At 42.3% G+C, this 12,197-nt stretch overlaps 1 protein-coding gene across 4 annotated transcripts in view; it reads left to right on the forward strand.

Annotated features, from left to right (window-relative positions):
- The window catches only part of RCBTB2 (regulator of chromosome condensation (RCC1) and BTB (POZ) domain containing protein 2), a 44,809-nt gene extending 32,995 nt beyond the window's left edge, over positions 1–11,814 (forward strand). For all 4 annotated transcript variants that reach the window (XM_011998614.1, XM_011998613.1, XM_011998615.1 and 1 more), the window contains 3 exons: positions 1,257–1,396; positions 4,582–4,712; positions 10,539–11,814. In XM_011998614.1, coding sequence (XP_011854004.1) covers positions 1,257–1,396; positions 4,582–4,712; positions 10,539–10,679 — 412 coding nt within the window. In that variant the 3' untranslated portion in view covers positions 10,680–11,814. The remainder of the gene's footprint in view (positions 1–1,256; positions 1,397–4,581; positions 4,713–10,538) is intronic.
- Positions 11,815–12,197: the final 383 nt, after the last annotated feature.

Below are 12,197 nucleotides of genomic sequence, written 5' to 3' on the forward strand. Positions count from 1 at the left end.
GTTAGCCAGGATGGTCTCGATCTCCTGACCTCGTGATCCGCCTGTCTCGGCCTCCCAAAGTGCTGGGATTACAGGCTTGAGCCACCGCGCCCGGCCAAGTTCCTCTTTAGTAAGATCAAGCTATGCAGCATTTGTTCACTCTCTCTGCATCACATCAACCTGCATGAAGGAAGGGGGGTGGATTAGTTTGCTGTTACAAAGTACTATAGGCTGGGTGGCTTAAGCAACATAAAGTTCTGGAGGCTGGAAGTCCCAGATCAAAAGTGTCAGCCGGATGGGTTTCTTCTGAGGCTGTGAGCGAGAATCTGTTCCTGCCTCTTTCCTGGCTGCTGGGGGTTTGCTGACAGTCTTTGGCCTTCCTTGGCATGTGGCTGCTTAACTCCAGTCAGCATGTGGCATTCTCCCTTTGTGCATGTCTGTGGTCCAAATTTCCCCCCCACCTTTTTTTTTTTTGTTAGATGGCAGAGTCTTGCTCTATTGCCCAGGCTGGAGTGCAATGGCGTGATCTCGGCTCACTGCAACCTCCGCCTCCCAGGTTCAAGTGATTCTCCTGCCTCAGCCTCCTGAGTAGCTGGGATTGCAGGCGCGCGCCACCATGCCTGGCTAATGTTTGTATTTTTGGTAGAGATGGGGTTTCACCATATTGGTCAGGCTGGTCTCAAGTTCCTGACCTCGTGATCTACCCACTGGCCTTCCAAAGTGCTGGTATTACAGGCGTGAGCCACCACACCCGGCCCAGATTTCCCCTTTTTATAAGGATGCCAGTCACATTGGATTAGGGCCACCCTGGTGACCTTCTTATAACTTGGTTACCTCTTTAAAGGCTCTCTCTCGTAGTAAGGTCGCATTTTGAGGTATTGGCCATTAGGACTTCAACGTAGGAATTTTTAGAGGACATCATTCAACCCATGATGGAGTGAGGAAACAGAATTACTTAGATTTTATTTAAAAAAAAAAACCCACTGATTTCTCTAAATGCTAACAATGGTTGTGGTGTGATAGAGATGCCAGGGAGTCCGGCTCTGTCCCCATTAGCACGGCCATTGGGGCTGCTTCCCGGGCCACCCTTGGCAGCAGGTTTGCATGTACAGCCTTGCCGAATAAATGACTGTTTGAAAACCCAGGCCAGCAAAGAAAGTGAGGAGCCACAGCAGGGACGTGCCAGTGTGCACCTTCGAGAGAAGGACGTCCTCCTCACAGAGGCCGTCTGTCCTGGCCGGGAAGCTAGGACCTGACTTGCTGCTTTCTTCCTTCAGATGTGAGCATTTTCGTTCGTCGTTGGAAGATAACGAGGATGATATTGTAGAAATGAGTGAATTTTCATATCCTGTTTACCGGGCCTTCCTGGAATACCTGTACACAGACAGCATCAGCCTTTCTCCTGAGGAGGCAGTAGGTAATTGCCAAAGACTTCCGAAAACTTGGCAAAATGTTGAGGAACTGACAAGGTGGTTTCTATAGAACCTAAAAGAAAGTTGCTGCGAGGGTAATTACAGAAGTATTTCTTTTTGTGTGTGTTGAATCCAAACACATTTCCCTTGTTACTACTTATGCAAAGGTTGACTGGACAGATAAGAGAGAGAAGGATCAAATCATCACCACTGTGGAGCACTGCAGGCAGCAGCATGGAGAAGGGGACAGAGACCGAGGGCCACGCAGCAGATCCCAGTGTCTCCACCAGCAAGGCCCGGGAATTCCACTTATTTCAGACTGTGGGCCTGAGTCCATCAAGTCTGTGCCGAGCGGCTTAGGAGGCTGGGAAAGTGGGCATTTCCAGATGGCCGTAGCTCAGCTGAAAATTCTGTGGCTTCAGTAGAAAGGAAGAATGGATGTGAGAGAGAGAGTGTGGATGTGTGTGTGTGTGTGCGTGTGTGTGTGTGTGTGTTGGGGTAGGGGTTGAGAGAGAGGCAGCTCGCAGCTTCTGCCACAGGAGAGATGTGATCTGTGTTTCAAACATCAGTTATTATATTGGTTCAGGTGAGAGATGATGGTCTCCTGGGTTGGGGTTGTATAGCAGTGGAAGTGTTGAAAGAGATCAGATGCTAGATAATATTTTTAAGAGGTTGCTGATGGGATTTGTTGATAGATGGGATGAGAGGTGTGAGTTGAGAGAGAAGGATGGCTGCACTGAGGTACTTGGCCTGGGTAGCTGCCTTCATGGAAGTCCTATTCACTGAGGTGAGGAAGATGGAGAACAACAGGCTTGCTCTGGACTTTGAAAGTCAAAGGAGTTTGAGCTTCCCGTTAGATACCCAAGTGGCAATTTTGTTTTTGAGACGGAGTTTCACTCTTGTTGCCCAGGCTAGAGTGCAATGACACAATCTCGGCTCACCACAACCTCTGCCTCCCGGGTTCAAGTGATTCTCCTGCCTCAGCCTCCTGAGTAGCTGCGATTACAGGCATGTGCCACCATGCCTGGCTAATTTTGTATTTTTAGTAGAGACGGGGTTTCTCCATGTTGGTCAGGCTGATCTCGAACTCCCGACCTCAGGTGATCCACCCGCCTTGGCCTCCCAAAGTGCTGGGATTACAGGCATAAGCCACTGCGCCTGGCCCCAAATGGCAATTTTTTATAGGCCCACCCCTAACATTTGCAGGGCTCTGGCCAAGACTCTGAATGGAGACCTATGCTCCAAATGTCTAAAAATTTAAAGTTATGTGTCAAGCTAATGAACTTCAGATAAAATATGTCCAATCCTCCCTCCTTGAAAAATGTGATTTCATTAAGAACTGAAAGGACAGGTTTCAGTTTTAGTTGGCATTTAGAGTTGCTGGACTTCTTGGAGTTCTGTGCCAGAACCCAATGGCACTGGCAGGACCGACCCCTCCTCCGGCGGAAGGGTGTGTGGGCACCCTAGCTTGCATTCCAAGCTCTATCCACCCCCAACCCAGGTTACCCTTTTGGGCCAGGGGGTCTGCACATTGGTGGTGGGGTCTAAGGGAGGAAATACCCACACATGTGGCCTCAGGGCCAATTATGCAGGCAGTCCCAGGTTCCCAGGTACCCAAAGTGTGGTCTAGAAGTGGGCATGTGGCTCCTTGGCCACCCTGTGCTGAGGGTGTGCATGGAGGAGGTGTAGAGCCGGGACTTGGGGCAGAGTCCTCTCTTAGGGCAGTGCCGCTTACGGATGCGAATCTGAAGCTTGGGGCCAAAAACAATGAAGCCATTCACAACTCTCAAGATTTCAGTGTCCTCTATAACTTTGATAATATTTGTTATAAAAAAGCAAGTTTCCAACCAAAGTCTACCACATGTACAAGATTTATTAGCAGACAGACACAAAAACAATTAATATTGTAAAATAGATGAAATCCCAGCTCTCTATACTTCATACACTCTATTAAGTACCTTGCATGAAAAGTTAGCTTGAGGTGGACATGACAGTATTCTAGTAGCCGGATTCAGCTAACCTTTTGATCCTGGCTACCACTCATTTCGCCAATGACAAACTAATTCTGACATTCTTTATGCTAATTACAAATCCTCTAATGAAGATTCAGAAAAACAAATAGGGTCTTTCAGATGCTAATTGCTTCAATTAGAGTACTTCCTATCATTCCTTGGGGTAGAATAAAATTAATTTACATATATCACCTCACCCAGTCTATATTGAATTACTTGAAAAATAGGTGACAGGTAATATAACAGGACTCATCTGCATATGTAGATGATATTTAAAACCCTGGGGCTGGAGTTCTGGGAAGTAAGTGAGAGAAGTATCTGAAAATTTAACCCTGGGGCACTCAAACATTTGGAAGTCAGGAAAAATGATTCAGCCTAGAGAACTGAGGAGCAACTAATTAAAGAAAAATGCAAGCAAGTGACAAAGTGCCCTAAGGAGAGCATTATCAATCATGTCAAATGCTGTGTAAGTGTCAAGTAAGAGGAAACCAGAGAATATGGTACCCTGGAATCCACTGTGACCGCCCCAGGTGTGATTGCAGTAGTGGTGGGGATGGGATTCTGCTTGTAATGGCTTGAGGTCAGAATGGGAGGTGGGAAAATGGAGACAGCAGATACAGCTCTGTCTAGGAGTTTTGCTGTAGGGAGGAGCAATGGGATAGGGTAACAGGAGGCAGACACAGATCTATGAAAGGGTCACCCCTCCCCTCCCCTCCCCTCCCCTCTCTTCCCCTCTCTTCCCCTCTCTTCCCATTCCCTCCCCTCCCCTCCCTCTTCTTCTCTTTTGTTTTCTTTCTTTTCCTGGCGGGCACTCTTACAGCATGCGTGTGTTCTCCTGGGAATGGCCCAGGAGAAGCTGACATTGAGATTGCAGGGGAAGGGGTCATTCAAGGTGCACATGCTTTTTCTTTTTTTCCTAGGAAAAAATTAAAGCTATTTTCCCTGTGCTCCTGTTTTTCAACAGCTAATGATTTGTGTATCGTATTTGCTCAGCTTGGCTGCCATCCTGGGTAGAGCCCCACACTGGAGTGTAAGTGTCAGTCAGCATCAGTCTACGCAGCGCTTCACTGAGGATTATATCCAAAATACTGTCAAAATCATCTCTGAGTGGCTGAGTGAGTGAGTGTAAATCAGGATGCTTGAAATCACTCCCCCTAATAAACACCTCTTTCCAACAGGACTGCTAGACTTGGCTACATTTTATAGAGAAAATCGTCTGAAAAAGCTCTGCCAACAAACTATCAAGCAAGGCATCTGCGAGGAGAACGCCATCGCTCTGCTCTCGGCTGCAGTGAAGTATGAGGCCCAGGTAAGGAAAGCCTGCTTCCAGCAGCTGGCCTGGAGAAACGGAACCGAGGTGCCTGCCTCATACCTTAAACTAAAATAAAGTCTGGGTAGAGGAAAGATTGAATATTTTTTTTAAAAAGAAATAACAAGAGTACTAGACACCATATAAGTGAGTATTGATATAACGTTGGGGTGGACATCAAAGGCAGAAGCCATAAAGGAAAGGATTTATAGCTCTGATTTAAAAAGATAAGAAACTTTTATCCACGTAAAAATACCATAGAGAAAATTAGAAAGTAGTGAGACACTGGGAAAAATATTTGCAACATACAATGAAGTCTGTTTACCAGAGTGAAAAACAAAAAGAGAATAGGAACAGTTTGGTTGAAAGAAATGGACCAAAGAACAAATGGCTCTGTAAACAGACAAAAAACATAAATGAAAACAAGGCGTGGCTTTTCCCTGTCAAAGGGAAGACGTTGTTTTGGAGACAATGTATGAGATCAGAGTAATGGTGTTCTCCTAAACTACTGATGAGAGCACAAATTGATGTGGAGAACAACTTGGTATAATATGTGTTAAGCGCCTTAAAGACACAATTCTTCAAGGAATTCACTCGTAAGTATTTCTCTTGAGGAAGTAATCATGGATTTGGAAAAAGACTTAGCTTCAAAGGTGTTTACTGCAGCAGTTTATAATTTTGAAAAATTAGAAAAAGGTTAGTGTGACTAGTGGAGGCTTGTTTATAAAATGTTAATATCAAGAAATTATGCAGCTATTCAAGATCTATCACTAAGTGAAAAACTATTATCCTATTTTTATTTTTTAAAAAGGTATAACTAGCTGAATAAAAAAACTAAAGTTCATTATCTACATAGAAAAAAAGACTGAAAACTATGCTTAGTGGTTATCATTGAATGGTGGGATTGTGGATGATTTTTATTTTCTTCTCTTTGCTTTTTTTTTTTGAACTTTTACAGTGACCATGTATTGTTATGATAATAAAGAAAGGAAAGAAAACCAATCTTAGAACCAAATCTTTAGGAAACAGGCCATAACATCTTCAAGTCAATTTCCTTTTGGTATAAGGATATCCTCTCCTTTGGTCACAAAAACAGAGACATTTTAGTAGATGAAAGGTTATAACTTTTTTTCTGTTTATGTAGATAATACTATGCTTATTAAAGAAAATTTGTAAAAGACAAAAAGTGTGAGGAAGGTAATGACTCATCAACCAGAGAACAGTAGCACTTTCTTATAGCAGCTTCTGAGTTTTTGTTTTATGTCACATTATATATTTGTAAATACTTGAAACCTAGATTTTTTTTCACTTAACATTTTTAAAAAAAGTACTACCTCAAAACATTGACATTTAAAAGCACAGTGAATGTTTTATATCAAGGCAATAACATATTGGGGACTTACAACACAGAATGTTTCATGGGCAAACAAAATCCATGCACTTTTCCTAGTCTGTTCTTTAGCATCACAGTGATGAACCACGGTGGTGGAGGGCCATCTCAGATGTCAAGATGGTGCCTCGTGGTGTTTGCATCTGAATCAGGCTTCATTTGTAATACTTTTTACTATTCTCTATTTATGTGAATTATTTGTCTGGCTACCTTCCAGCTCTCTGTTTTCTAGCAAGTAACCTCTTTGAGGCATGGCAGGGACTTTGTTTTGCTCACAACCGTATCCCCAGTGCCTAGGATGGTGTCTGACACATAGTAGGTACTTATTAAATACTCCTTTCATAGATGTTCAGTTTTGCCTATAGAGATGCACTGTTTTACTACAGCCTGTCCAGCTAATTGTTGTACCCTAAATTAGCATAATAGACTACAAGTAAAATAGACTGTATATATCCTTAATGTAAAATACAAGCTTTTGTAAATAAAGAACAGTGCTGTATTTGATTTGCCTAGCTCGAATAAGCAAGAAATGGGCTCTTTCCGCAAATTATTATCCCTCATGCTGGATTGTCACTTAGTATATAATTCATATGTGCCAGGGATTATTCTAAGCACAGTTCATATTTCATTTACTCCTCAAAACAACCTTGTAAGACATAGGCATTATTATATTAGATCCAGTTTATAAATGAGAAAACTGAAGCTTGGGGAGATTAAGTAATCTGAGTAAACTAGTAAACTGCAAAACTGGAATACAGTCCAAGATTGGGCAAATTTTAAAACCACATGTTTAACTACAATTCTCCACTGTACTCAGTATTTTGAAATCAGGAGTATTTATGCATGGATTCAATAGATACTCACTGAGTGCCTGTTACATGCCCGGCACTGCCCTAGGCACTGGGGTACTGCAAATGAACAAAACAAACCAAAATCTCTGCCCTTGTGGGAATTTCTGGTGAGGGGAGACGGGTGATCAGTAAACGAATAGGATATATAGTATGTCAGATGGTGACAAGTGATATGGAAAGAAGTAAGCCAGGGAAGACAGCCTAGGGAATGCCATCCTGAGATGAAAGTTGACATTTTAAATACAGTGGTCAGGGAGGCAAGACATCACTGAGCAGGTGACACAAGCAGAGACCTGAAGGAGGTGTGGGTGGTGTGTTCGGGGAAAAGCAAGCCCAGTGTGGATGGAGCACAGTGGGGAGGGAAGTAGCTGATGAGGTAGGGAGATGGAGGTGCACAGTGGCGTGTGTGGGAGGAGGCAGGGCCCGCAGAGCCCATAGGCAGGTTTCAGGAATCAGAGTTCCAAGGTGAGTGGCCATCAGAGGGTTTGGAGAGGAGCAGATATGATCTGATGGGCATTTGAAAGTAATCCTCCTGGCTGCTGTGTTTTGGGAGGGGAGAGAGAGAGAGAGTGAGAGAGTGTTTAGGGGAAGGAGAGTACTTTGGAGGCTGTATAATTCAGTAAGTGATGATGGTGAATTGGTCCAAGCTATCACCTGTGGGGATGGTAAAAAGTGGTTAAGATTTTGAATGCATTTTGAAAGTAGAGCCAACAGGATGTGCGGATGGATTAGATGTGAGGAAAGAAAAAAGATGACTGAGGAGGTTCTGGGCCTCAGCAGCTGTAAGGATGAAAGTGGTATTTATTGAGCTAGAGAAGATAGGAGCAACATTTTGGGGGAAATATCAGGAATTTGGTTTTGAATATGAGAAGTATGTGATGTCTATTAGACATCCAAATGGAAATGTCTAATAAGCAAATTGGATAAGCAAGCCTGGAAGTCAGAGAGAAATGTACTGAAGTCAAAGCTATGAGGCAGTGACGTGAGACAGGTTTGAGGATTAAGTCCTGAGCACTCCGTGCTTAGAGGAGATAAGGAGACACCAGCAAAGGAGACTGAAGAGGAGTGAGCAGTGACGGAAGCGAGAAACCAGCAGACCGTTTCCTGGAGGCTGGTAAAGAAAGCGAAACAGGAAGGAAGAAGTCCGAAGCACACCAGATGCTGCTGGCGGGTCTGCGGGGAGAGCTGAGAACTGACCAGTGGGTTTGCCGATGAGAACGCCTGGGGGGCCTTGGCAAGCAATTTTAGCGCAGTGAAGCGGGGAGTCTGATCGGAACCTAGAAGTAGAGGAACTGAAGATGGGGAATAGAGGCAGGTGTTCATGGTAATTTTATTATAAAGATAAAAAGGAAGAGGTTTGGGGGCATTTGAGGTAGAACATCTTTACTTTTTTAAGATGTAGGAAACGGAAGCTTGTCTAATGATGCAAATGACTCGGTGAAGGGGAACAAGCCAGTGATGCAGGGGACAGTTGGCTAGAGCAGGGCGCCTGAGTAGGTGGAGCAGTGGGATCTAGTGACAGAGCAAGGGCTCTGCTTTCTGTAGGGTCCTGGACCGTTGATCCAGAGAAGATTGCATCCACAGGCCTTTCTCTAATAGGCAGCGAGACGTGGTGGGGAGAGCTTGTGGAGGTTCTTTTCAAGTGATTCTGGTTCTCAGTGAAAGAGGAAGTCATGTCAGCTGAGGATAAGGATGAGAGGGGAGATGTCAGGCTTATGGGGAGAAGTATGGGAGTCCTATGGGAAAATGAGCAAACTAGAAGAGTGTGGTAGGACTTCAGGACAGAACAGAGGGCCCCATTTTGAACATGAAGCCGCATGGAGTGGTAGCATTCAAAATAGACTACAATTCTTTAACTGAAAAATAATGGGGGCCTTGTTTTATATGGACAGCATTCCCTTATAACCAGTACCCCCATGCCAATTTATTGAATTCTTAGAATCACAGGCACTCTTTCCAAGTCCTGTCCTTAATTTAATATTTAGGGGGAAATCCCACTCTAGAATAAGGTAAAGGCACATGGATCCAAGTGATAACTTTTTAGGGCTTTTTCATTCTCCCATTAATTAGCAATTTTCCCGCTGCTGTCCAGATCTGTGAGGCGTCAAACTGCGCCTCCCCCTGATTCCAGACACACTCCAATGTGTGTGGTGTAGGTGTGAATTTCTCCATTCCTCTCTGTAGAGTTCATCCAAAGAGATGATGCGTCTCTATCAGGTTTCACTTTGGTGTGCTGTAGGCAAAAATGCCATTTCTAAACATTTAAGCAACAGCACATAATTTTAAATGGATCCTTGGCTATTCAGCGTGTGTCAGTGAAGCACATTTTTATGTATAGTATGCTGTGATGACATACTATAAGTGGGTGTGTGCATTTTCCCTGTGTATCACTGAGGGCTTACCTGGAACAGAGACACATCATATTGCTTGTGTGGTACCAACAGCCTGCTCGGTTATGTTCAGGCATGAAATAAGCATTTTCCTAGTATAGTTTCTTTCTGTTCTTAAAAGAAAATGTACCCGTCGGTTTATATGTACATTGGCAAGGCTATCAGCATTGCTGCTTTTTCTATTTTTTCCATCTTCAGCGTTTGCTATAATTTATATGTCTAAAGAAGAAAAGGCTATCATGTGTAATGTGCGTATGTAATTGCCTAGAAAGTATTTGGGGCTTTTTAAATTTTTTTTTTTTTTTTTTTTTAATAAGTTACCTACAGTAGCTTGGAGAGGAAACTTAAAAATTGACCACCGCCTAGCGGCATCTTGTCCTGAGCCAAGTAGCCCAGGGTTTGAGGCATATCGGAGGTCTCAGCAGCCTGCCCTCACTTCTCCAGGGCCAAAAAGCATCTGGTCAGCCTGATTCTGATTTTCAAGTTATAGTTCTAACCAAGCAAATTATTACAACATTATTCTTTGGCCCAGAGTGCGTTACAGTAAGCCAGAAAACACCAATCTGTAGGTCTGTCTTACCAGTGCCTTAGAAGTCATGATTTCTTTAAAGCATTTTCCCAGTTGAGATTACTGAAGGCATATGTAGTGTGATCAAATCCATTCATCCCATCCTGTGTCGTCTCATAAAGGCAAAACGCAGTGACCTGTTAATGACTTCAGAGCAGCAATTTCCTGGCATTACTGCTTTTTATGGCTTACCTTTTTGTTCCACCAACTCTTTACAGACAGACATACTGAAAGACCGTGATACAAATATAAAATAGGAGTATAGGGCTTTGAACGATTATTGAAAGTGAAATCAACAGTTACAAATACTGTCACTAGACAAAGGTACCAAAGAATTCACACACTCACTTGCCTATCTCTGGAAAGAAAAAGTGAGATTCTTTACCTAGGTTAGTGCGGAGGAACTTGAATGTTACTCTGTGCTATTTAAATTTTTACAAGCATAGATGATTCATATTTGTTACACTTTTTATGACTATTCTTTAGGTATTACCATGCCATCATTTCCTCCACTTGGCTGTCAAATTCTTTTTCCTTGCCTAACTTGTTTTAGCAATGTTCGTGCTATGCTGCATTGAATTAGGAAATATAAATTTATTAAATTGTCTTTGTTGTTGTTGTTCCTAGGATTTAGAAGAATTCTGCTTCAGGTTTTGCATAAACCATCTGACTGTAGTAACACAAACTTCAGGTTTTGCAGAAATGGATCATGATCTTCTGAAGAACTTTATCAGCAAAGCAAGCAGAGTTGGAGCCTTTAAAAATTGATCCCATCTGCAGGAAAGGAGTTTTTGAGGCTTTCCATTTCCCCTGCAAAAGCCAGAGATGAATCACTTCTCTTTAATTAATAGTATGTACGATGAGCTACATTTGGCTGAGTACTTATATCTGTCAAAAGAAGGATGATGGTGAGTGGTCTTTGTCTGCCTAAATCCAGAGTTTATGTAGAAAGCATTGAATGTTCTGATCAGATGTGACTAAGGTCAAAGAAAAAAAATGGAAATATCTTATTTACCATTTCCTCTTTTGAGTCACTTAAGTTGGACGCCTTTGGTACCCTGGTCTCAGTATATGCTATTCTGGCCCAAATGTTCCATTATTGAGCTAGCTGATACCACATAGATAGCTTGACAAGAAGTGCTGTCCTTACCACATTTTCAGCACTCAGCACAGTGCCTTGCGTATAATAGGCACTCAATGTATTGTAAATCTGAGAACAGCTTTAGTTGTGGAATACTGGGGGAAGGAATAACGTTCACAAAATAAACTTAAAACAGCCTGTAATTATTGAGGTTCATATTATTCTGGTATATCATTCTGAGAAATTGTGGCTAATTTAAAACATTGTTTAGAATTCACAAAAGGCCTTGGCAATTAAATTGTCAGAGGCCCAAGGGCTAATTTTAATTTTCTTTTTACTTGGTGTCGTTCATTAATTTCTCACATGGGATTATGGAGTATGAAGTAATATCTTTGAATGAAATTCCTGGGCTGATCTGCCTTACATAATCACGTAAGGTCCTTTGCTTTTCTTCGTGTTAAGAGGGATTTGCCTCTGTAAAGGAAAATGACAATGTGCTTTTCTTGTAGTTGACTTTCATGTCAGTATAAAATAGGTCTGTTAACCTGGCACCAGTGTAACTATAAAGCACTCACTGAGAAGCTGAGAAGGAACTGATACTTACATTTCATGGACAGCATGAACAAGAATGAGATAAATTTATACTTTTTAGATCAAAACAAATTAATTGCAAAAGAGAAACTGGAATGGAACGTAGTCTCAGATTCTTCTAACGTGTATCTCACAACATCATGTAATGTAAAGAAAACCCTTTTGGAATTAGAATTCTTGTTCTGATGCTGAACTATTTGATAATAAAGTGCTTATTTGCAGATAACAGAACAAATGTGTTGGGGTTTTTTTTTTAATCCCCAAACAGCAGCAAAATTATAAAATGTCAACCTCATGTATCTTAGATGCACATAAATCAGTTGGATATATTATACTCTCATAAAGCAGTTACTCAGATAAAGTCTCATAGTAAAAACCACCCTAGAGCACAAATAGCTTATAAACAACCTAATTATTATTCATATTATTGCCTTTGTCTGCTCTTTATTGGCAAGGTGACTTTTTTGAAGACTATTTTGTAGAGCGGTTTTAGGTTCACAGCAAAATTGTGAAGAAAACACAGTTTTCCCTTATGCCTCATGTCCCTACACATGCACAGCCTTCCCTGCTGTCAACACCCCCCACCAGAGTGGTACATTTGTTATACCTCATGA

Source organism: Mandrillus leucophaeus, unplaced genomic scaffold (genome assembly GCF_000951045.1).
Source record: "Mandrillus leucophaeus isolate KB7577 unplaced genomic scaffold, Mleu.le_1.0 Scaffold577, whole genome shotgun sequence".
In the NCBI taxonomy this organism is placed as follows: domain Eukaryota; kingdom Metazoa; phylum Chordata; class Mammalia; order Primates; family Cercopithecidae; genus Mandrillus; species Mandrillus leucophaeus.